The sequence below is a fragment of the Ornithorhynchus anatinus genome, chromosome X5 (assembly GCF_004115215.2).
Source record: "Ornithorhynchus anatinus isolate Pmale09 chromosome X5, mOrnAna1.pri.v4, whole genome shotgun sequence".
NCBI lineage: Eukaryota > Metazoa > Chordata > Mammalia > Monotremata > Ornithorhynchidae > Ornithorhynchus > Ornithorhynchus anatinus.
Genome location: NC_041753.1, coordinates 46,521,575 through 46,545,344, shown reverse-complemented (window position 1 = coordinate 46,545,344; position 23,770 = coordinate 46,521,575). Strand labels below are relative to the sequence as shown.

At 39.8% G+C, this 23,770-nt stretch overlaps 1 protein-coding gene across 20 annotated transcripts in view; it reads right to left on the bottom strand.

Annotated features, from left to right (window-relative positions):
• Positions 1-23,770, bottom strand: part of MPDZ (multiple PDZ domain crumbs cell polarity complex component) — a 193,465-nt gene that overhangs the window by 83,474 nt on the left and 86,221 nt on the right. For 7 of the 20 annotated variants that reach the window (XM_039910725.1, XM_039910727.1, XM_039910735.1 and 4 more), the window contains 7 exons: positions 21,382-21,580; positions 18,861-18,902; positions 13,762-13,866; positions 8,136-8,228; positions 6,385-6,562; positions 2,154-2,264; positions 1,574-1,657 (listed from right to left, as the gene is read on the bottom strand). In XM_039910725.1, the coding sequence (XP_039766659.1) occupies positions 1,574-1,657; positions 2,154-2,264; positions 6,385-6,562; positions 8,136-8,228; positions 13,762-13,866; positions 18,861-18,902; positions 21,382-21,580 (812 nt within the window). The remainder of the gene's footprint in view (positions 1-1,573; positions 1,658-2,153; positions 2,265-6,384; positions 6,563-8,135; positions 8,229-13,761; positions 13,867-18,860; positions 18,903-21,381; positions 21,581-23,770) is intronic. The other 13 variants (XM_039910728.1, XM_039910731.1, XM_039910734.1 and 10 more) reach the window with 5 other exon arrangements.

The following is a 23,770-nucleotide window of genomic DNA, read 5'->3' as shown; positions in this document are numbered from 1 at the left end:
GATATATTATTCTAACTACAATGCTCCTTGGAGCTACAAGAAATGTGAAAGTGGCCAAGGCTAAGCAGATCATTGAATAAAAAGAAAAATGCATCATAAACAACACCTTCAAAGTTTCCAAAATTAACTAGTTGAATTCCCACAAAAGTGACCCTTCCAGCTTGACATTTTTAGAACAATAAACGTCTCTCAAGAATGGAGACTAAAAACAAGAGTATGGCAAACATAATGGGGAAGCAATGTGGCCAGTGGATAGAACACGGGCCTGGGAGTGAGAAGGACCTCGATTCTACTCTGGGTCCATGTCTGCTGTGTGACCTTGAGCAGGTCATTTCACTTTTTTGGACCTCAGTTACCTCATCTGTAAAATGGCAATTAAGACTGTGAACCCCATGTGGGACAAGGACTGTGTCCAACCTGATTAGCTTTTCTCTACCCCAGAACAGTGCTTGACATATAGTAAGCGCACTTAACAACTACCATCATCATCATCACCATCATCAGATTGGCAACTCAGAATATACTTCACTATAGTTCTCCAGCCATCATGGCCACATTGGGTCTTTCAGTATAAAGATTCTGAACTCTTATCTATGCAGCAGAAAGCAACTGGGAAGAAATATTGGCAATGGTGGGTCACTTTTTGAAAGGTCATTTTAAGAAATGTGAAACTTTGAAAGTCAAACCATTATTTTATAATTCTAATTAATTTTTCCTAGATAGATGGGAACTAAAAAAAAATAAACTCTAAACTTTATCCTAAACAGATTGCTACTGAAATTATCATGCTGAGTTCATGTTTTAACACAACAAATGGAAATACAACTGCAAAGGGGTGTGCAGTAATTTAAACAAGCTGAAATCATTTTTATGAAATGCATAATGTTACAACAGTACCATTTGGCAGATTTGCTCATCTGAATATATAATTACTACTTCACAGGAAACAGCAGAATAGTTATAAATTACAGGTGTGGACATAACGGCTTAAATTTGGAACCGCTAAATTCATTTATCACAGTTAACTCAGCCCTGCATTCCAAACGCTCCAACTGGGGGAGGAAAGAAGAGGAAGTGATGGGAGAAATGGAGTCCCTCACTTTTATGCAAAATTTCTGAAAATGAATCATCTTTAGAGCTCTTTGATCCTGTGTGGATCTAGTTAATAAGATTATTATATAAAAATAGGACCTACAGTATGCTCAAGTTATTTTAAAACAAAATATCATCTGATTTTTTAAAACTTTGCAATTGTTTCTTTAAAACCTTCACTACAAAGAAAGCTACAATAAATTATCTAATGTGAAAATTAGGCTGGTGATACCTTAACCTTACAATTAGTCATGTGGATATTTCTAAAACCTAAATTTTATCAGAGTATGTTATTCAAAGGAGACAAAATACCGCTGTTTTCCTTGTAAAATCTTTGATGTGTTGAGTATCATTTGACTCTTTAGTGCTCATTAAACAGTACCAATCTTGACCCTCAAATTGCAAATGTACAATATTCCATTTAGTAGCCTCTAATCAATAGTTATTAAAAGGTTTGGGGGTGTTCATGAAGCAACTTTACCTGAGATGACTGATGGTAAAATGGGTTAGCAGGCTTCTGCCCACTGAGAGCAGATGAAGATGGAGAGTTATACAGAGACCCTGGCTGGGAAACAAAAGTTATGAAATGACTAGTAAATAAACATGCAGCTTACAAAGACTCTGCAGTGAGGAAGTTTAGTTTAAAGAGGTGCATATAGCTATAATATAATTCATTCACAGGGTGATTAAGGCATTTGATTAGCACAGAATTCAGTTTAGAGCATGGTATTAAAAAAGCAAAGTGCCCTGGGAGGCATTTTAAGTGCTTTCACTGAATTGCTACACTGCCTTTCAATCAATGTGTTCACTCCTCACTAGTGTGATGGCAAAAGAATGGTCAATATTAATGGATACTTATGCGTGACTTTTCAAAAGAGATTTTCAAGATTTTGTTAAAGTACTCTAAAAGCTATTTCTAGATGAATGCTGAATAAAAGTTCATAGGACAAGACTTCCAGATTTTTGGGTCCTCATTCAAATATCCAACTTGTCCCTTCAATAAACTCCCCATCTCATACTATTTCTATAGTGTGCCTGCCCCCCAATTTATTTATGCTTACCCTTGGTCTGTTTATAATGCTCTGGACCATAAATACTACAGGGTTGCCTGCTCTCCGAATGGCTTCCACAGCTTGCTCATGGCTTGCGTCTCTGAGGTCAAGTCCATCCACCTGCAATGGAAGGGCCTCAGCTTAGCAATTTAAGAAGCTACATGTATAAACAGAGCAATTGGTTGGCCTGAGTTTTGAGGAACATGTATTTTGCTTTTAACCTAATCCAAAATATGATACAAGCTGTTGGACTTCGTAATCTTTGAGTCAGAATTTCTAATCAGCTACGGTCATGAAAACACAAGTGTTTTTCTTACATTGCTAGCTAGTTTCTTGCAAAAATTAAAATGTCAATATCATTCCATGATATGAAGGAATATTTCCTTCACAGCCTTCATTGTGAAAACATTTGTCTAGGGAACCTATTTCTGAACAATCACAAAAAGAGCTAAATAGATTTTCTCTTTGGGTATGCTTACGTGTTCATTGGTGTATGCCTATATTTTTTTTAGTATAATGCACATAAAAAAATTCAAAAAATAAGGTTAGTTTTTCCAAATGATTTGCAATGGAAATGACAAAAGCTGAAAGACAAGATGCCATGCTTATATGTTAGTCATTCTTGAACAAACAACCTTCAAATGAAAGCTAGTTTTGCTTCTTTAATGCTCAAGGTTTGTCCCGAATCAAAATTTGCCTATTTTACAAGTTGATGTAAACTAAAGGAAATAAGTAGTATGAAATGCTGACTACTAATCTTATTCAGAAAATAAAATAAATTTCACTTGATCACTTCTGGGGATTGCAATTGTGATAGCTGTAAAACAAAGATAGTAGTAGCCACAAATATAAGGAAAGAAAAAGTACTTTTTGGAAAGAAGTGTCTTTTTCAACTATTGTGACTATTCTCATTAATTAGCAGATTTAACCACTGCAGAGATAATGCCCCTACCTGAATGTGGAAACAGCAAGATTTTTCATTCTTAAAACAACTACCTACTACTAGTTTGAAAGTTAGGGATGAGCTACTACATGCTGCTTAATGATTCCCTTTATCCTAGGCAACTTTAAAATAACTTGAAATGGGAACCATACTGTAAGAGGAGAAATTTGGTGTGCAGCTACAAAGACAACTTAGATATGTACAAAGGGCAAATAAAAGTCTTGGTCTGAAGGTCTACATATAAGGATAGATTTAATCTCATGCAATGCACTTTTTCAAAGATGAAAATGCAGCTGTAGAATTTGAAATTGATATTTTTTAGGACTTGAAATAGATTTCTTTTTCTCGAGTAGCCTTGTCTTGTCTTATGCCATCAAGTTGTCTTCGACTCACAGTGACACCATGGGCACATCTCTCCCAGAACCCCCCACCTCCATCTGCAATCATTCTGGTAGTGTATCCGTAGAGTTTTCTTGATAAAAATATGGAAGTGATTTACCATTGCCTCCTTCCGTGCAGTAAACTTGAGATTTCACCCTTTACTCTCTCCCATGCCACTGCCGCCCAGCACAGGTGAGTTTTGACTTGTAGCAGATTGCCTTCCTCAAGCTAGGAAGGAATGGAACAGATATGCCTCTGCCTGACTCTCCCCCCTGTAGTGGAGACTGGTAGAGTACTGGGAGCTCTCCAGTGTGACCCTGAGAGGGGTTAAGAGTAGTAGCTCTCTTTAAAAAGAACCTGGCTGACCAAAGAATATTTTTAAGAGCAAAGTCTTTGGATTAGCAGTATGCTCTCTGTAGGCAGGAATCATAACTATCAACTCAATTTTCAAGGTCTTTCCCAAGAACTTAGTACAGTGCTCTGCACTCAGTAAGCACTCAATAAGTACCACTGGTTGACTGACTGGAAAGTGCAGTCTGCTACCTATCTAAATAGAAGAGAGTGGAAGTTCTTCCAGACAGTGCTTGAGATAAACTGGGCTGTGTTTTCCTTGCCAACCACTGCTTTTCTAAATATGGTTTTGAATATTCTTCAAATTCTGAGTATTATTTTGGCTACTGGCGCAGTGGAAAGAGCATGGGCTTTGGAGTCAGGGCTCATGAGTTCGAATCCCAGCTCTGCCACTTGTCAGCTGTGTGACTGTGGGCAAGTCACTTAACTTCTCTGTGCCTCAGTTCCCTCATCTGTAAAATGGGGATTAAGACTGTGAGCCCCACGTGGGACAACCTGATTCCCCTGTGTTTACCCCAGCGCTTAGAACAGTGCTCTGCACATAGTAAGCGCTTAACAAATACCAACATTATTATTATTATTATTATTACTTCGGCATAAAATTTTTATTCCCCATGGTTTTCCATGGCCATGCAGGATGCTATCTGTCATTCCACACCAGCTACACCTTTCCTTCACTCCCCCTGACACTCCAATCATGTTGTGCTTCAGACCACTACTCTATCCCTAGTTTGAGACTGGGCTTTACTAGATATTTCAACTGTCTATTCTGCCCCACACAAACTTGCATATGCCCCTTTTCTGTTCACCATGCAGTAGCTATTTGAGTAACCTGTTGTCATCTATCTTCCATCCATTCTTCTCACATGTCCCAGAAGATCTGTGTGTGTGTTCAATGTATAAATACATGTACATATGCATAATTAGTTTTCTAGTCATACACGGGTTACATTCTTAGAGAAGCCCACATTAAGGAAACTGACATAAAAGAATGACCACCTTCAAAGCTGCATGAAAGCCCACATCCAGTTCTTCCATCACATTCTATTCAGACAAATGTGTTTTACTAGAAGAACATTCCCTAATTCTCCACCAGAGTTCTATCCAAACTGCATAGGTAAAACACATGCTAAGAGAGCTGACTGAACACAACAGTAGTTTATTATCCTTACACAGGGAATTTATTATAACTTTAAAGTTAACTATTTCCCAAAGTTCACAGTTACAATTAATTCCCTGTATAATGCTCTGCAGTTATTGATAGAGTAACAGCACAAAGCATAATGGGATTAAATTACCTATTAAACTTTAGAGAACTAACTTGACTATGGTATACATTATAGTACCATACTTACCCTTATCAATTAGATCCTTATAAAATAGCCCCATCCTGATTTTTGGTGAAGAAATAAAAGATTTTTTTTCATTTTGGTGCCCTGTGATTTCTCCTAACTGTTCCTAATATACGTAGGAAACATAGTGATAATTGGAGTTTTGAAAATTCGATGACTCTCCAGTAGAGTTAACATAACTGTAGAGTAGTATATTTGTTCCCTGCTTGGTGCTGCTGCCCACTCAGATCATTGGAAAGCAGGAGTAGTGGTGAGTCAGAGCCACCATGGTTCACACTTAGCTGTGATTCACACACTGAAAACAGCAAGGAAGGGAGGCCACGGATCCGGGTAGCTCATCTGCAATGGGGCCGGGGGTAAGAGTAGCCTCTGACCTTGGTAAAGATGAGCTGAACAGTGATGGTGGCACTCGAGGGGGAGGGTAAGATAACAACAAAGGACCACTATCTGCAGCACTTGGGGGAGTGCAATAGAAATATGAGACACAGTCTAAGGTGTCCTCTTACCTTCCACTTCCTTCACCCCTCCTTTTTCCTCCCCTGCTTCCCTTATTGCTCAACTTTATTTCCATATGACCCATTTAATAGCCCTACCTCTCTTTTAATGAACAAAAATTATGCAAAAAAACTGGGTAACTACCGTGCAAGGGTATAGTTAATCCACTGAGTCCCTATTTCATGCAGCACTTGGGAGAGTGAAATAAAAAAGTGAGAGACATAGCCTCAAATGCCCTCATACTTTCCTTCTCTCTTCCTTTCAATCAATCATATTTACTGGGTGCAGAGCAATGTACTAACCTACTCCTTTATTCATCCTTTTTTATCTTATCCTCCTCTACCACTAGATTTAATTTCCATGACCCATGTTAAAATGTAACAAAAAGTCTGCAAAAATATGGGGCAATTCCACAACAAAATACAGTAACTATTTGAAGTGATTTTACTTATAGCTTAAACTACATTAGAATCAGCAGGCCTAGAATGCGTTTGGCTTTTTTAAATCCTTATCCTTCTTGAATATCACCAGTGTGGCAGAAGATGTGGAGTCCCTAACCCCTTGTCTTGAAACTTTGGTTTGGCCAATCCACCATGAAACTTTAGGGAACCTAACTCTCACAGTGGGGAAGGGAAATCTGTATGTAAAAATGCTATCTACATGAAAAAAGGATTATACCTGAAAAGAAAGAGTACACAAAAGACACTTGGTAGATTACCTCCACTATTCTATCTCCAGTTTTTAAGGTTCCGTTTTTGCCAGCCGGGCTGTCTTCCAAAACATGTTTGATGAAGATGCCCCTCATAACTTCACCATTGCTTAGCCGACTTCCCATGCCTCGTCCACCAACAATGCTGATGCCCAGGGATTTGCTGGGTTCTCTCCAGAGCTCAACTCTATGGAAACAAAAAAGTCAAAACAATATTTACACTAGTCTGGCAAATATCTACCCTTCCATTTACCATGGGAAGTGTAAAATATAGAACATCCGTGGGAGTGGCCAGCATTGGAGTTTTGGGTATGTCAATCTCTCAACCTGGCAACATCAGCTGAAATACAGCCAATTCCAGGGGAGGATCTAAACGAAGAGCAGGGGGCTGGGGGAAGTGGGACAAAACCCTAGGTCATGAGAAGAGTGCCTGCTAAACTTCTGAAGGGATGAATGGAAGTGGAGCCTGGCATTTGCCAGGAAGGCTGAGGGCCAGCAAAATGAACTACCAGGGCAGAGACTAAAGAAGTTGTGCCCACAGGTGGAAGTACCCCAGTGACTCTGGGAGGGTATTAACCACTGGGATTCAAGTGAGAACAAGTACCATATTTACCTGCATAATTTGCCTCCATCAACCTACTGCCCCCACCCCAATTTTTGAGGTGATTATTTTTTCACCCATGCAACTGTAAGTAATGAAAGTGGCACCAGCCTGGGGAAGAGGGAATGGGTAAGAATGTGATTTCTTGGCAGAAAAAGATCCAGAGATCAGGGAGTTTCTTCACTGAAAAGTGTGCTTTAGAGCAGAAGAGAAGGGAGGGAGGGCTAGTTCATTGAAGGCCTACTGTCTGCAACACTTGTGGGGGTGGGAAATAGAAGCATGAGACAGAATCTCAAGTGTCTTCTAACCCTTCCACTTCCTTCACCCCTCTTTGTTTCCCCTGTATCTTTTACTGCTCAAATTAATTTCCATATGACCCATTTAGTAGCCCTACCTCTATTTTAATAAATAAAAATTAAACAAAAAAACTGAGTACTTGTGCAAGTAAATAAGGTATATCAAAAATATTTACCTACCATCTCCAAGCTTTAATGTTATGGTAGTTAGTGAACAGTGATTCAGCATTGGCCCTTTCCAGATCTTTCATGATTTTGATTTCCTCAATTACAGTTCCTTACCACTTTTACCTTGCTAGATGAAAGGGAGGCTTAACCTATTCAGTCTATCCTCAGGAGGAAGCTTTCTTCATTTTCCCACTCATCTAGCTGTACTCCTAACTAAACAATGTATTGGCGAAAAGTGCGCACATGTTCTCAGAGCATGCATATGCAAAAGTTTCCCTACTACATTTTTTTTTAATGATATTTGTTTAGTGCTTACTATGTGTCAATCCTGTTCTAAGCACTGGGGTAGATACAAGCTAATCAGGTTGAACACGATCCCTGTCCCACATGGGGTTCACTGTCTTAATCCTCTTTTTACAGATGAAGTAACTGAAGCACACAGAAATTAAGTGCCTTGCCCAATGTCACAGAGTAGTCAAGGGGTGGATCAGGATTAGAACCCAGGTCTTTCTGACTTCCAGGCCCGTGCTCCATCCCCTAGGGCATGCTGCTTCCCTGAAATCTTCCACAAATTGTTACTGTAATTGCCAGTATCAATTTTTGATGATTTTTCTCTCTAAATAGTCCTTGACTCCCAAAAATCTTCTACTAAAACAACAGCACAGAGAATGTCCACTAACACAAATCACACTCACCGCCTTGGCTGATTCCAATTACTGTAAACCACATTCTCAAGTTCACTTTCTTCTCCCTCTCCTTCTTCACGTTCTGGTAGTTCTGGAATTTCTCTGTTAAATATTAAAACACAATGTATTTTAAAACCCCATAAAAAGCACTTGAAAATGTCCCACCTACCCTTAATCCAGACTAACTTCTATCGAAAAAAGAACACCCAGCAAGCGGCAGAAGCATCTTAGCTGTACAGTCGATTTGGCAATGATATAGGCAAAAACTTGAAGTAAAACTGATCCGCCAAGAATTTCATCTGAAGATATGGATGCAAAGCGTAACTGAGTTTTCTAGCAATGAAATAATTTAAAAAGAAACTCTGCTTTTAAAGGTGGAATCAACAATTTCAGGTTAGTTATTCCTAAAATTTATCTTAACCTTTGCAAGTGTTTTCCTTTCTGCTACCGGAGAGAGATTGAAATTGCTTATGGTACAGCTGCAACCCATCTGTAGTCGCCAGACGCATGATGCATTTCCTTATAGGAAGTCTGTTGTAATACATGCTGGGTTTGGAGTTCCCCTTTCAATCTCTGCTGCAATTAAGCTCTTGCCAAGTACCTAACAAAATATTCTAGGGTTTCAAAGTGAGGGTTAATATGGACTTTAAGGTAGTTTCATCCTCAGGAAGAGCTTTTTATTCAAGATAGCCAAAGAAAATGGCACTAAAGTTTCAAATTATATTTTAATGCCTGCTTAAGTAGTACCAGTTGATTCTACCTCGTGGAAAAATTACAAATGATTGCACACTAAATACACAAAAATGAGAGCAAAGTCGATACAAACCCATTTTCTCATCTGGCTTAGATAAATGCTCAAAGCTTTCTGAAAAGCACAGTAGACAATCTAGCAGTAGAGGGAAAGGTAGGGGAGGTAATTGAAGAGCACAGTTGACAAGTCTACTGCCGAGACAAAGAGCAATAGCCCATTTCTTTTGTTCCATTAACCCAGAAGGTATTATTGCTGCATTTAACAGGATATTTCTCTTTCAATAGAAGCAAAACCCACTCATCTTAACCATTTTGATTTTTAAAAAAGGTAATCCTAACTACATTTTAATAATTTATAGATATTGGCAAATGCAGTCTCCGGTTGTTTTCAAGAAAGACTTTCTCCACTCCATTTCACATATTACCTAGCTTTCCTGTAGTTTTAAGTTTTAAATTATTCTTCATGCTCTAAACAACTCTGGGTAACTAGATAACTGAAATTATGTCAAGCCTAAAAAGAATAGAAAAATACTGCACCAGATTTCCTCATTGATTGTGAGAGGTAATGAAGCACCTCAACTTGCCCAACTTAACTCCTTCGAGCAGCTTCTAGAGCTGCTTGACCAGCCTATGGATGTTCAATCAATCAAAAGTATTTACTGAACACTTAATCTGGGCAGGGCACTGTACTGAGCACTAGAGAGAATACAATAGAGTGAATGGGCACTCACTTTGCCCTCAAATAACTCACAACTATTAGGGGAGAGGAAGTAATTCAGTGAGAAAGTATGTTTGTAAATTTGGCGGGGATGGAGGGTGGAGTGAGTATTTAAAGTGCTTAGGGGAAACTGATTTAGGTGCACAGGTGATGCAGTAAGGAGGGAAAATAGAATGGGGGGAATTAAGAGATCAGTCACAGAAGGCTTCATGAAGGCAAGGGGATTTTACTAGGGCTTTGAAAATGGGAAAATTAGTGGTCTGTCAGATGTAAAAGGGGAGGGTGTTTCAGACAGGAGGGAGGGCATGAACAAGGGGTTGGTGGCAAAAAGAGATGAGAGTGAGCACCATAAGTAGGTTGCTATTAGAAGATCAAAATGGGCAGGACAGACTGTATCAGGAGACAAGTGAGGATAAGTCAGGGTGGGAGAGCGCTGATTGACTTCCTTAAAGCAAATAAGGGGTTTGTGCTTGATGTAGAAGTGGAGAGGCAGACACTGGCGGTTTCTGTGGGAGAGAGAGAGAAGTGGGGGAAAAAATAATAATAATTATCTAGAAAAATGATCCTGGCAGCTGCATGAAACATGGACTGGAGAGCGGCAAGGATGGAGGCAGGGAGGTCAGTGAGAGGTTGATGCATAGTCAAATCAATCAATCGTATTTTTTAAGCACTTACTGTGTGCAGAACACTGTATCAAGTGCTGAGGGGATAAAATAATGAACCTACAATGCGGTTGCCGCCCAGAGGGGGAGTCAGACATTAATATAAATGAATTAATTATGACTATGAAATAAGTGCTATGGGGCTAAGGGAAGAGTGAATAACGGGTACAAAACCAAGTGCAAGGGCGACGCAGAAGGGAGTGAGAGTGGAAGAAATGAGGGCTTGGTTGGGGAAGGCTTCTTGGTGTAGCTGGGCTTTTAATGAGACTTTGCAGGTGGGGAGAGTGATAATCCATCAGATATGAAGAGAGTGTTCCAAGCCAGAGACAGAATGTGGGTGAAGCATTGGCGGTGCAATAGACGAGACCGAGGTACAGTGAGTACGTTGGTATTAGAGAAGCAAAGTGTGAGGGCTGTGTTGTAGAAGGAAATTAAGGAGATAAGGTAGGACGAGGCAAGGCGAGTGAATGCTTTAAAGTCTATGGTAAGAAGCTTCTGTCTGATGTGGAGGTGGTAGGGCAATCACTGGAGGTTCCTGAGGAGTGAGGAAACATGGATTGAGTAATTCTGTAGAAAAATCATCTGGGCATCAGAGTGAAATATGGGCTGGAACAGGGAGAGATAGGAGGCAGGGAGGTCAGCAAGGCAGCTGATGCAATAATCAAGGCAGGACAGGATAAGTGTTTGGATTAATGTGATAGCAGTTTGGACGGAAAGGAAAGGGTGGATTTTAGCAATGATGTCAAGGGTGAACTGACAGGATTTAGTGATAGGTTTGATAGTGATAAATAGTCAAGGAGTTACAGGCTTGTGAGATAGGAAGGATGGTGGTGATGTATACAGTGATAAAAAAAATCAGGGGGAGGATAGGTATGGATTTCAGTCCATACTTCACTCTGCTGCCCGGATTACCTTTCTACAGAAATGTTCAAGGCATGTCACCCCCCTCCTCAAAAATCTCTAGTGGTTGCCTATCAATATCCATATCAAACAAAAACTCACTATTGGCTTCAAACCTCTCCATCATCTTGCCCCTTCTTACCTCTCTTCCCTTCTCTCCTTCTACATCCCAGCCCACACACTCTGCTCCTCTGGTGCTAACCTTCTCACTGTGCCTCAATCTGGCCTGTCCGACATCCTACCCGTGTCCTGGAACACCCTCCCTCCTCAAATCTGTCAAACAACCACACTTCCCCCCTTCAAAGCCCTAATGAAGGCCACCTCCTCCAAGAGGTCTTCCCAGACTAAGCCCCTCTTATCCTCAGCTCCCCCTCCCTTCAGAGTCACCTTGACTCATTCCCTTTGCTCTCTCCCTGTACCCCACTGCACTTATGCATACATGTACATACCTATAATTCTATTTATTTATATTAATGCCTGTTTACTTGCTTAAATGTGTATATATCTATAATTCTATTTATTTATATTGATAGCTGTTTACTTGTTTTGATGTCTGTCTCCCCCCTTCTAGACTATAAGCCCAGTGTGGGCAGGAATTGGTGAAGTGTACTTTTCAAGCACTTAGTACAGTGTTCTGCACACAGTAAATGTTCAATAAATATGACTGAATAAATGAATTTTGGGTAGGAAGATAAGGAGTTGTTTTGGACATGTTAAGTTTGAGGTGACAGCGGGACATATAAGTACAGATGTCTTGATCTATACACAATTAAGCACTCAGTAAATACAACTGATTAAGTTTACAATTGGGACACCCACTCACCGCCCCCAAGTGAGTTCAAGAAAGAAGGTGAATATGGTGGCAGTGCAGGAGGAGGGCATAGGAGGGTATAGGAGAGCATAGGAGGGGTGGATGCAAGTGTCAGACTGCTCCCAGCAAGTTTCTAAAGAAATCCTTGAAAGCACTGGGGAGGATTTTAGCCATGCTGTGAAGGCAGGGTGAGTCAATAGTATTTACTAAGCACTTACTGTGTGCAGAGCACTGTACTAAATGCTTGGGAAAGTACATACAACCAAGTTAGTAGATGCAATCCTGGTCCATAAGGAGCTTATATTCTACAGGGACTATGATAAGTGATTAGATCAGTGTGGCGGCAATTGGGGTGGAAAGGAAGGGGTGAAGATGTAACAAAGGATTTGGTAACTAATTGAATAATCATGTAGAAGGAGAGAGAATAGTCAAGGCTAGTAATCTAATGTATTTGAGTTTGGGGGCTGTGGTCCTGCATTGGCCTTTTCAGCCACACACTCATACGTAAATTTCACCAGTGAGATCTTCTTCAAAAACAATGGACAAATATATATCTCTGTGTATACATACATGATTCTTCAATGGAGATGTGATTTGCATAATAATAATAGGTATTTGTTAAGCACTCATTATGTGCCAGGCACTATACTAAGCACTGGGACAGACATAAGCAAATCAGGTTGAACACAGTCACAATCTTAATCCCCATTTTACAGATGAGGTAACAGGCACAGAGAAGTGAAGTAACTTGCCCAAGGCCACACAGCAGACAACTGGCAGAGCTGGGATTAGAACCTATGACCTTCTGACTCCCAGGGCTGTGCTCTATCCACTACGCCATGCTGCTTCTCTCATAAGAGGTAAAGGGTTAGTTTACAAAGTTGTCTGGGTAGCCTATCAATTCTACCAAGGCCGAGGTGAAGGGGTTGAATTACAATTCAACATGGTGCCACCTCTCTCCCCCACCCCTCCAAGTCAGGCAAGTCACTTTACTTCTCTGTGCCCCAGGTCCCTCATCTGTAAAATGGGGATTGAGATAGTGAGTCCCACATGAGATAGGGACTGTGTACAACCCGATTTGCTCGTATCCATCCCAGCGTTTAGTACAATGTCTAGCACATAGTAAGCACTTAACAAATACCACAATTATTATCAATCAAAATGCACCAAACCATCTTGTAATCACATAGATATATCATTATCATTGGTGCATACATATCAGAAGGTAATCAATCAATGGAATTTATTGAGTTCTTACTGTACGCAAAGCACTGTACCAAGCGATTGGGAGAGAACAATTCACAGTTGGTGATGTGCTCTTTACACAATCATTTTATAAATTTTAATTCAGAGCCGGATGGCCTTGAATTATTGTTTTTAATCAATGTTCCAATTTAGAAAACATTCAGAGTTACTACATTTTTTTCCAAACATCTGCCATGACTTCTAGAGGAAAACCATGACTCTTTAAATGAAAGGCAGAGACTGGATGGTTTTAGAGGGTACAAAAGGTGGAATGTGCCTTATAACAATAATATGCCATTGGTCCATAGCTATATACATAAAAATGGCAAATCGTATTCAGCAAGTGTTTCTGCCCCCTCACACTAGAGCCCCATTTTGGGGTCAGGATATATGGAGTTTAGTGTACTGTGGAAATGCTCAAAACATGGAACCTGAAAACAATCTAACAATGGTGTGACTGAATAAATAGGTCAAAGTTCAGTCTCAGTACTTTTCTTAGATAAGACTTCAAAAATTTGGGTGCAGTGACCTAGGGGATGGCATATTTACCTGACACTGCAAGAAGAAAACATATCTGCCGGCACAGTCCCTTCAGGTTGCTGCCCTAAGGTTGCTGTGTACTCTTCTAAGTGTTCTGCTGGTACATAGGTAATTCTAAAATACAAACAGCACAGGAAAGCAAAGGAAAACAATAAAATTCTTCAGCAGAACTGAAGGAAGAGCAAATAAAAGTGCCCCCCCTCAAAACAAAATGCAATTATCTCAGTTTTTCAAATTGGTTAATGATCACTCTAAATATCCATGGTTACTGACCAAACCACTCCTCAAAGGTCTGCAATATGATCAATCAAGAAATACTAAAATCAAAATATTTGAGAAAATGTTTTAGCTGTAAGAATTACAGTAAAGATTATGGATGAGAAATTGTTCCCAAATGTAATCACCCTCATGACTTGCAGAAACTTGAAAGAAATGCCTCTAGTACCTGGAATAAAAATGTAACATATAAAGAGCAAATTTCCTTAGAATTTCTTTATATCCATAATACACTTGCACAGGTCTTTTACTCTCTCCACTTAAACTAAACCAGACATTATTAATGAAAAGTTCTATCAAGTATTATGTTACTTAAAGTCATTTCACCACCCTTTAAAAATGAACACAAACTAATTCTATTTATTAAAATTATTCAGAATTCATGCCATTCTTTCTTCCAAATGCAATTGTGTTTTAAACAGACAACTGCAGATTTCTAACAAAATGAGAATGGTTTCCAAGGATAGAATTTCAGATGGTAGCAGAACTGGTGAACTATATTGCTTCTAGGCTCATGGACTCTTACCAAACTTCAATGCGAGACTGAACAGAAAGCCTCACTAATATGAGAAATTGAGGATTGGGCCTGCACGACTCTTGCCCTTTAGTTTCCCGAACAAGAAGCTTGGGTTAAGACCAAAGGACAAGTGACCACTCTTAGCAAATGAAATCCATTATTGGACGTAAGCCTATATAACTAGGCATGTACCTTCAGGGGATCTGCACTGCAATTCCACACCACAATGATTATGTATAAATTTGAAGATGTCCACCACATCAGCAGAAGCAAAGTATGTTGAAACGATATACACTACTTATGACATAATTAGCACCACAGTGTAACTACTCTAAAATCTTGGCCAATCCTTTCAGCAGCTACCTTAGGAAGGGTTACCAGCCTGGGAAGTCAATCCATTATTGAAGCGTTTTGTTAGCAGTAAGGCATTCGGGCATTTACTCAGAGACCAAAGGGATAGCCTGCGTTTTTCCAGGGAGTGTGTGGGGGAATCAAAAGCCTCCCCATGGCGAATCCCACCTCTTCTCTGCCCCTTTCCTAACAAAAGCCTCCCCATGCCGAATCCCACCTCTTCTCTGCCCCTTTCCTAACACCTTGCAAGGTTATCATCAGTGCTGAAAGTAAAACAAAACAAAACAAAAAACTCAAACCATAATGCCGGTGGACTCTACTCACCCCCACTACACCCACACACTGCTCTCGTCGCCTCAACCCCAAGGCGAGCAGGCTCTCAGGGAGAGGCAGTAACAGGCACGGTGGTGAGCAAGCGGGCCTTCCAGGGTGTGGAAAGGGGCCAGGCAGCGTCTCCACAGAAGACAACTCCAGGCATGCGGCCCAAGGCCTTGAGGCACAGTAAAATAGGAGAGGCAAGGATGCAGCTGCTGACAATCAAAGAGACAGCAGAAAGCAGGGACTGGGGGCAGACCTGGGTGGTGCAGCCCCACTCCAGCCTGATGCTTCTGGGCTAAGGATACCACCACTTCCACTAACCTGCAGTCCCTGTGGCTCCCATAAACCTCTTCGCCCCGGAATATCTATTCCAGAATTTTTTCTTATACTGGAACCAAATTCAGGCTTATTCCTAGCCCTGGATATCATCAATCCTTGAAAGCCCCACCTGCAGTCCCATCCTCATCCATCCAGTTTGGGAAGCCAAAAGACACCAGAACTCAGCTCTGATACGAGTCAAAGGGGGCCCGGACAGAGTCAAAGAGGCTGCGGGGAGAGTGGCGGCAAGTGGATGTGTTTCCGCCCCCCTGCCCTCATCTGCTCTCTTTTTGGTTACCGGCAACTGCGCCACCTCCTCTCTCATTTCACTCTACCCAAAACTCCTAGGGCTGCTTGGCCAGCACCTCTGCCCTGTTTATTTGCCACTCAAGTTGTCACTGCTACCTTCACACAGTAAACACTCAAAAAGATCACTGATTGATTGATTTTACCCCCCCAAAAGCCTGCTCAGCACCAAGGCGGTGGGGCAGTCAGTATTCTGGCTAGAATGTTTTTTTTTTTTAATTTTTTTTTTTACTCTCAGCACTGGATCAATCCCAAAAAATTCCACTGAGTGGAGCACCAAGAATACTTATTGAATTCACTGGAACAATATGTTCTTTATTTAATACGACTCTCAGAATGGGTAGAATATTAGCGATACAGCAAAGCAGCATAGCCTAGTGAAAACAGCACAAGCCTGGGAGTCAGAGGATCTGGGTTCTAAACCTAATTCCACCACTTATCTGTTGAGCAAGTAACTTAACTTCTCTGTGCCTCAGTTATCCCATCTGTAAAATGCCGATTAAGACTGTGAGCCCCTTGAGGGCCATGGACTGTGTCCAACCTGAGTATCTCAAATCCACCCCTGTGCTTAGTACAGTGCCTAGCACATACTAAGTGCTTAGCAAATACCTTTAAAAAAATGCACTGTGAGTGGATCAAATTACCTAATATACCACGTAAAAATGTGAAACTTGAAAGAGAAGCACAATAAAAGTGTTTTATCTGATACTATTTGGATTAAATGTCATGTCGATATGGCTGAATCCCTCATACTGATTATTTCATCAAAGTTCACTTTAAGGACCAAAAACCATCACTACAAAAATTTTCCTAACATAGAACTCAATGAGAGAAACTTATGGAACTCAGATACAAACATTTTCTGCTCATATTGCTTTTGGAATGCCTGTGACCCTTCATTTTAAAATAAATGCTTATTTACAGGAAAATTAATTCTGATTATAAGAGTAAACAGATTTCATCTTATTTTCCTTGAAAAATGAAACCTAAAACTTGTGATTAAAAAACAGTATCAGCTCTAATGATCAATATGTTTGGGACCAAAGCAAAGAGGAGGTACACACCGGGGATAAGATGGCTTCTTAACGACAGAAACTGCATAAAAGATGAATCGAGGGAAGGAAGGAGGTGAGGAAATGAAAGCTAATTCAGACCAGTTCCAGATGATCTGTCTGATCACTGAACTGTGAGTTGTAGGACTCTCCCAGGAAGCTGGAACCTCAAGATGGATTCTGCTCCTAAGAATCCTCAGAATCTGGGTAGGTTCTTTTTGAATAAACACACCTCACCTCTATTGTTTTGTTCAGTGACTGATCTGACTGATCAGATTGATTGAAAGACTGATCAATCCACATTCAATTGTATTCAATTAGCAAAGCACTGTACTAAGCACTTGAGAGAGTACAGAGCTAGCAACCATGTTCCCTACCTACAACAAGCTTATGAGTTTAGAGGGGAGGCCAGACATGAACATAAGTAATTTATAATATATAAATTAAAAGATATGTACTTAAGTGCTATGGGGTTGAGGAAGGGGCAAATATCAAATGCCCCCAGGTCACAGATACAAGTGCACAGATGACACAGAAGGAAGAGGGACCCAGGGAAAAGATGAAGAATAATGGTTGTCTAATTGGGATAGAAATCAGGGTGCTTGTGCTCTAGTTCTTTTCCTGCCAATGTTACTAGCACAATGGTCCAAGATAATTTGTTTATGTCTCAATGTATGCACTTGTACAGTTTGGATAAAGATAGCCTTTATTACCCCATAGGATTATTCTAAAATGGGACCATATAAGTGAAAGAGATTTGCACTCAGAGAAAAGATACTTTTATAAAGTTTAAGACTGGTTAATAATAATAATACTGAAATAGTACTTAAAAAAGTGTGCTTGCATAGGGCTTTTATTTTTCCCAAGCATTTCTTTATCAGTGATCTTGTTCTATCCTCAATATCACTGTGAGGAAGGGAAAGGTAGGTATTACATACCCGGTTCCATGAGGAAACTGAGGGACAGAGAGGTTAACTAGCTCACCCAAGGTCACACAGCAGGGTAGTGGCAGAGCTGAGACTAAAACCTAGGTCTCTTGACTTCTGGTCCCGTACTCTTTCCACTAGACCAAGCTGCCTCAAATTTAGTTTATTCAAAAGCTAATATTTGAAATGAGTGGGCTTGAGGGGAAGTCTAATATATGGAAAAGTGGAGGGGAGAAAATGCAAGACAATATAACAGTTGCTATTTCAGAGGCAGTTTTTATTGGGTTTTTTTTTTAGTCTGAGAAGGAAATGTTAACTGCATGGGCAAATGTTAGGTAGATTTCCACTCTACCAATCTTTTTCTCATTTTTTACCATTAAAAATACCCTTGAAGTTCCTTTCCAATGATGTTGAGAAAACTAACAGTTGAGTAAATTCTTGGCAAAATAAAGACAAAGGAACCATTTATGCAAATATCCCATAAATATATCACTGCATGCAGTGAAACAAGAACACCACATACACACTTGATCACAAGCCACACAAGACAAACCTCTAAACCGACAAATAAAACTGAAGTTGAAATGTGCACTGTTTAAGCAGTTCAAATGACTTACTTGATCATCATTAGAGAAAATATTTATGATTAAACTAACCTTTGGGTTGGTTTTTTTTTTACATGGAAGGGAAAAAATAAAAAGAACATTAGTGTCATAGTAAATGTGACATGAGATTAATCCAGATACCAGTATGGTAGATCCAGGCAGGACCATTCTTTACAGATAAGCTTTAAACCTCTAAGGGTGTATTCCTGATTGAAAATATGATTCAAACCAAGGAACAGTAATCAACAAATTTGAAGAAAAAATGAATTTAGTGCTTTAGTAGAATTTGCATTCAAATCTGTTGAATGAAAAGCCAAATATATACACTATATATTTATCTGGATAGATCCCTGTTTTTGAATGTTATAAGAGCATGAAATGGTTTCACAGACAAGTTACAACATATAGCCATAATGAGCTTTGAATCACCAATACTCACACATAAAAGGGGGCCTGATCATCAGCAGGTGCTGGAGAAGATCTAGAATGTGAAGCATATGATGCAGCATCTTTTTACAATGGTGTTAACAAATGTCAATGTCTTTTGCTGAATGTGAGATGCATACATATGTAGTTAAAAGTGTGTGCTACTGTTTTTTTTCCCCCCGCCTTCCACCTCCCTTCCATCTACACCTCCCCCGGAAAGCATCTGCTCTTTGCTGGTGTCTATAGCAGTGATTATTAACAAGCATGGAAAAATGTAACTGCAATCAATCTTTTATTCCTTGATCAGGAATTCATCCCACACTTTAGGTTAAGGTAGGTGAATTCTGATTCAGCTCAGTAATTATCTGGCAGATGTTATAAGCAGCTGCTGCTAAGCGCAAAATCCTGGCTATTATTACAGAAATATAAGAGCTCCTGGCAAGGTGGAGTGAGAAGTGAAACAGGATGCATTCTGGTGAGGCCACACATCTGGTTTTCAACAGAAAATAATGAAACCTGGAACTTAACTGGCCATACTTTAACTATCAAAATCCAAATTATCATCACACACACACAAAACACTGATGCTGCTTGCTCTCTGCTGTAAATCAGGAAAAACAGTGCCTCGGATATGTTGTAGTACGTAAAACATTTTCTAAAAATTGAGCAATCTTGTAATTAACATTTCTTTTTCTTTAAGACCTCTTTCTCTATTGTTTTCTATGCCCTGAAAAAAACCACTAGGATTCCATGAATTTTCAACCAACAGCCAAAACTGAAATCACAGGTTGCAAAAGATGTTTTACTGCTCCTTTTTGGAAATCTCTCCTTTTGGGATGAATACATTATTATCAAGGATAAGCTAAGCCCTATCATTTTAAAGGCAAGAGAATCATTGAGGAAACCGGGATCGTATCCCTACTTTAAATTCCTTTGAATATCGAAGCATCTTAAAGGCAAGAGAATCATTGAGGAAACCGGGATCGTATCCCTACTTTAAATTCCTTTGAATATCGAAGCACTTCAGCTCCTGACCAAAGTTATTGCTTGTTTACAGTAATTTACTCTACCTCAGAATTCAGAAATGACTACGGGATGATCCTATCTGCTTTGTAATCCTGGCTGCAGGAGCAAAATTCCCTCTGCCTGTAACAATCTTAGTGGGGGGTGGGGAACAACTGAGCATCAGGAGGTCGTTTTGTCTCATTAAATTAAAATACTCTAATGTCTATCAGGGTTTTGTCATCAATTGTTCAACACACCGCCTCCCTAAAATTTCTTGTTGATAATCTTGAAAGCGCTACCATCAGAAAATTAATAAGTTTTGGTGTTAAATTGATGGAAGAGGCAGAGGATACAATATCAAAAGGAGGTTTCATTGGAATCAATCAATCATATTTATTGAGTGCTTACTGAGTACCAAGTATTGTATTAAACGCTTGGGAGAGTACACTACAACAGAGTTGGTAGAAATGTTCCCTTCCCACAGCGAGGAAGAGAAGGGATAGAATTCATCTGAAGCATTTAAAGAGTTTACCAGAAACAAACTAAATTACTGTAACAATTGTGCTATGCTGTGTGGTTTTCTAACTTTGAGTGCTCTAGGACATGTGGAGACTTGTTCTGAGTTCCAACGGGAAATGCACCAATATAAAATCATAGAGCATAAAACCTGGAAATCATATAACATGAAGTCAAAATAATCTTCACCAAACATCTGTATTTAATACCACTGAACATGGAAATTAATATCTTCAGACAAATTATTTCAGTGAGGATATAGCCTGATTTGTTTTTTTAATTAGAAAAGGGGAATGTTGGCAGCAAGAAGTGGTAAGAAAAAAGTCAATCAAGGTATTGGATATACTTACAGCATGTTTTCATTCGTGTGTATGCCCTGATATTCTTCATGATGATAATCTTCACTTGCACTCAAATTACTTATATGATTACAAAATGCCCACAGGAACAAGAGATAAAACAAAAACTCACAGCTAATTTTTGCAAAATGAATGGCTCTTTTATGTAACAATAATCAATTGGAAAAAGGCACAAGACATATTATTGCTTTCTATTAAAAATGAAGCAAACTCAGACTGCTTATTTAGCATCTTTTATGCTTTCTTTGCAAGAAAGCCAGATATGCTAAATGCATTTCCAGTAGCATAGAGTATGGGACACACAAACATCACCTTTTGCTGTTATCTGTAATAAGGAAAATTTTCTTAAGGACCAGTGACAGTGTTACACCTTAAGTGTGGCATTCCTATAGCAAATGTGGAGGTTATTAGCCATCATAAGGCAACCCTAGTGGGTCCTAGTTGAATGTTCTGTCCTTTAGGAAAGAGAAAAGTAGTAAGACAATAGAAATATATTTTGGAAAGAACCATACAACTTCTGGCATTAATAGACCACACTTATTCAAACCATAGTGACATCAATTCATTTTACAATTTTGATTTTTCTAGGCTAGCTACAAAATATTTAATGCTCTAATTCTTTCCCAACTCCATACCTTGATTCATTTTACCTACTTTATGTCAGGTCCAATAAGAGAATGTCGCCTCAGCATAGCTCGAGCTTGGGCACTGGTTATGTTAAGGGTGGATTCTTCATTGATGGATAAGATGCAGTCCCCCACACCAACTCGTCCATCACGGCTGATGGATCCACCATGAATGATGCTGCGAACTATCATTCCTGAGCCAACTTTATTAGAACTTACCGTCATTCCTAAAAAAAGAAGGAAATTAGAAATTTAATTGTATGGTTGGCGCTACTGCATTAATTCTAGTAGTTTCTCAACAACAACAAAAACACAGACTATTTTTGATTAGCCACAGAACAGGTACAACTTGGGTAAAATTGAGCTATGGCACAAATGGGTCCCTAAATTCTGCTTCCAACTCTGTGATTATGGGATTTACAAATTTTCTAATTGTCCAGACATGTTCTGTTATTTGGACAGTTGATTCCATGAATTCAAGGATACCTGCTAGTGAAAAGAACATGGTCCTGGGACTGAGGACCTGGGTCTTAATCCTAGCTCCACCACTTCCCTGCTATTGACTTTGGGAAAGTCACTTACCTTCTTTATGCCTCAGTTTCCTCATCTGTAAAATGGGAACTGAATAGCTGATTCCCCTCTTACATACTCCCTGTCCCACATGGGGCTCACAGTCTATGTCCAACCTGATTACCTTATATCTACCCCCATGTTTAGTACAGTGTTTGACCCAGAGTAAGCATTTAAATACATCAGTTATTATTATTCACTGCCTAACAGTATTTTTGAGATGGTCTTTATAATAATTTGGAATTCTAAAATACACACAACTCCCTCCAATTTGAAAAGCCCTTTCTGAATCCCACTTACCCCATCTCCCTACTCCCAATTCTACTCAAACTCTGAGAATGGGTCATATTCCCCCAACTGCCTTAATTTCCTCTTCATCAACTCTCCTCCTGACCCTCTGCAGTCTAGCTTTCAGCAAAGAAAGCAGCTCACTCTCTGGTCACAAAAGACCTCCTTAGAGCTCAGTTAAAATGGCTATACCCCAACCTAACCTTCCTCAATCTCTTTACTGCTAGAGACAGTAACCTACCCCCTCCTCCTGGAAACACAGTAAGGACTAGATATTGTTTACACAGTAGTGGTTCTCCTCCTACTTCTCTGCTCATTTTCAGTTTTGTTTGCTGGCTCCTCCTCCGCCTCTCATCCTCTTCCTGATGGCATCTCCCAACACTCAGTTCTAGGCTCCTTACTCATCTCATTTTATACTCTCTCTCTCTTAGAAACCTGTTCACATGGCTTCAACTACAACCTCCATGCAGATGACTAGCTCACCTCTCATCTGACCTGCAAAGAAGCAACTTATCTCACCCTACAAGACATTTCAACTTTGCCCTGCCATCACATCAAATTTATCACATATAAAACAGAACTCCTCATCTTTCCCCCAGTCAATCAATTAATCAGTGGCATTTTTTGAGCACTTAACTGTGTGCAGAGCGAGAGAGTACAACACAGTACATGTGTACATATCCATAATTTATGTTAATGTCTGTTTCCCCCTGTAGACTGTAAGCTCCTTGTGGGCAGGAAACGAATCACATCTATTATATTGTACTTTTTCGGGTGCTTAGTATAGTGGTCTGCACAGAGTAAGTGCTCAATAAATACCATTGATTGACTGAGCAGATTTATCAGGACAACCAATATAGGTCTTCATACTGAATTCCAGGTAAACAAAGGATGAAACTTTACGAAGGTGCAGTTTGTACAGGCTGGGACCCAGAAAGTCCCAACCTGGCTCCAGATTGTAAGCTCCTCATGAACTGGGATCCTGTGTACTATACTCTCCTAAGCGCTTAATACAGTGCTCTGCACACAGTAAGTGCTCAATATCATTGACTGATAAAAGAAAAGAATCTTACTTAGCCCTGGGACAAAGCAACAGAGAGAAAATTTCTGGTACGCATTGAGACCCATGCCCAGACCAGGGTCTTAAGAGACGAAGAGTCACACACAGGCCCAGCTCCATACCTGACCTCAGAGCCTAGCCAAAATGAGATTAAAACTCACCCCAACTCCAGAACCCAATGGACATAGGTAGGTCCCATGTCTGAACCCAGCAGGATAAAAACAAGTCTCCTGCCTGGTACTAGACCCCAGTGGCAGAGACCAATTTGCTTAATTCAAAGCAGAACCACAATGAAATAGAACATCTAACTCCTGAGGAACTTCCTGAGGATATCCAGTGAAAGCTACAAAAAGTGTTTATAGGAAGAATTAAACCATGTTGAATACACTGCCATTAAGGCATTTGCACCGAGAGCAGATACATAACCTTAGAAATTAAGGTTTAAAAATGAAAGCTCTGGTTCATGTCTTGCTGAACTTCCTGCCTTCTGTATCTCCTC